At 52.0% G+C, this 1,816-nt stretch overlaps 1 protein-coding gene across 1 annotated transcript; it reads right to left on the bottom strand.

The window, feature by feature from the left end:
- Positions 1-387: 387 nt before the first annotated feature.
- mc1r (melanocortin 1 receptor) lies at positions 388-1,359 on the bottom strand. Its single transcript, XM_062393486.1, has one exon. The coding sequence runs from the start codon at positions 1,357-1,359 to the stop codon at positions 388-390; it is 972 nt and encodes a 323-aa protein (XP_062249470.1).
- Between the last annotated feature and the right edge of the window lie 457 nt (positions 1,360-1,816).

The following is a 1,816-nucleotide window of genomic DNA, read 5'->3' on the forward strand; positions in this document are numbered from 1 at the left end:
AAAAAACTTTATAAACAAACACAACAAAGACGAATATTAGTATAATTTATCATATTAACTCTTTAACGAAGAATCTCTCTCTGGATTTAAATGTCCAGACGTTTCACAGCTTGAACCTGACTCGGGAGTTGTGTAACGCAACAGCAGGCAAAGTAACAGGCGAATAAATCTGAAGCCATGCGTGGGAATAACCACAAAGTCCCTGATGTCATGTGCAATAGTCTTGAACATAGATACAGTCTTGGTCTGTCATGTACAGCGTTGCGCATTATCGTGTTCCAACATTTATGAGTCATGGCTCACTTCAGCTTCTGCAACAATAATGTGCATAAGAAGAGAGGGTCGACACTGGCCGACTAGATCTTTTCTCCCTGAATGTAAAAGTTGTCAGGCGCCGAAGCACCAAGAACACAGGACCAGCTCCTGGAGGGTTTTGCGCAGCTCCTGACTCCGGTACGCGTAGATGAGCGGGTCGATGAGCGAGTTGCAGATGATGAGGATCAGGAAAAGGTTAAAGTTTCGGAAGAAACAGTTGCAGAAGGGGCTGGTGGGGCAGGTGAGGATGAGGATGAGGTGGAGGAAGAATGGGCCCCAGCATATAATGAAGACCCCGAGCAGGATGGTGAGGGTGATCGCCCCCTTCATGCTCGTGGTCTGGCGACTGCTTTTATGGAAAGCCACGATGCGCCGCGAGTGCCAGTGCGCCAGGATGAACATGTGCAGGTACAGCACGGCGTTGAACACCAGCGTGGCGCAGAAGAAGGTCACGAGGCACACGATGACCGCGTTGTCGGTGTGGTACACGATGAAGAGGATGCTGGCGGCGAGGCTGGCCAGCCACACCACCACGATGATGATGATGGCGCGCTGCGTGGTCATGATGCTGTGGTAGCGCAGCGCGTAAAAGATGGTGATGTAGCGGTCCGCGGCAATGGTGCACAGGAAGGAGAGCGAGGACACCACGGAGCTGCAGATCATCACGTCGATGACGTTGTCCAGGTGGCGTAGCATACCTGGGTGCACGTCCAGCAGGCCGTGGTCGTGGAGAAGCATGAAGAAGGTCTCCACCACGTTGCTGACGCTGACGAGCATGTCGGACACGGCGAGGCAGCAGATGAAGTAGTACATGGGCGAGTGCAGGTTGCGGTTCTTGATGATGGCCAGAATCACCAGGATGTTCTCCACCAGGCTGATGAGCCCCAGCGCCAGGAAGAGCTCCTGCGGGATCCGGATCTGCACGCAGCCCAGAGAGGGTCGCTCACCGCCGGTGGAGTTCGTGTCGTTCTCGTACATATAGTCACTGAACTGGCCGAGCTCCACGTGGAGGATGGAGCCAATGTGGGACCTGTTGCTGTCCATGTCTGACTTCTGTATAATGACCGTCTGGCGTAAAGTTTGTCCTGAGCAATGATGGTGAAGGAGACTCATCTGGTTTCTCTGACGGGCGGTAACCTCTGGGGAAGCTTCTGAATCAGCTGCTGCGGTCACACCTCAGCAGGAAAAAATCAAGGGACTATAGTCCGAGTAACTGTTCAGCTTCTTAACACATCAACCCGTTGACTGTTAAATATCCTCAAAGCGCAGTTTAATGGTATTTAATTCAGACATTGGTCTGGTGAAGTGGGAACAGTCCAATTTACGCACCGGAGCAGTTCGCGAAGCTGACGTCAAAAACAAAACTTGTCCCGAGCAGAAATCCATAAAATGTCCTTCAACTTGAGAACGATGCGCTCGCAGTTGATGCGTGGTTCGACTCTCGTAGTCGACTCCTCAGACCATTCGCACCGACACGAGAGGAGAGTCTGCACAGTGTCTT

This window comes from Platichthys flesus, chromosome 1 (assembly GCF_949316205.1).
Source record: "Platichthys flesus chromosome 1, fPlaFle2.1, whole genome shotgun sequence".
In the NCBI taxonomy this organism is placed as follows: domain Eukaryota; kingdom Metazoa; phylum Chordata; class Actinopteri; order Pleuronectiformes; family Pleuronectidae; genus Platichthys; species Platichthys flesus.

Excerpts from the sequence above, each read along its gene's own strand:
- mc1r (XM_062393486.1), bottom strand. The coding sequence starts at position 1,359 with ATGGACAGCAACAGGTCCCACATTGGCTCCATCCTCCACGTGGAGCTC.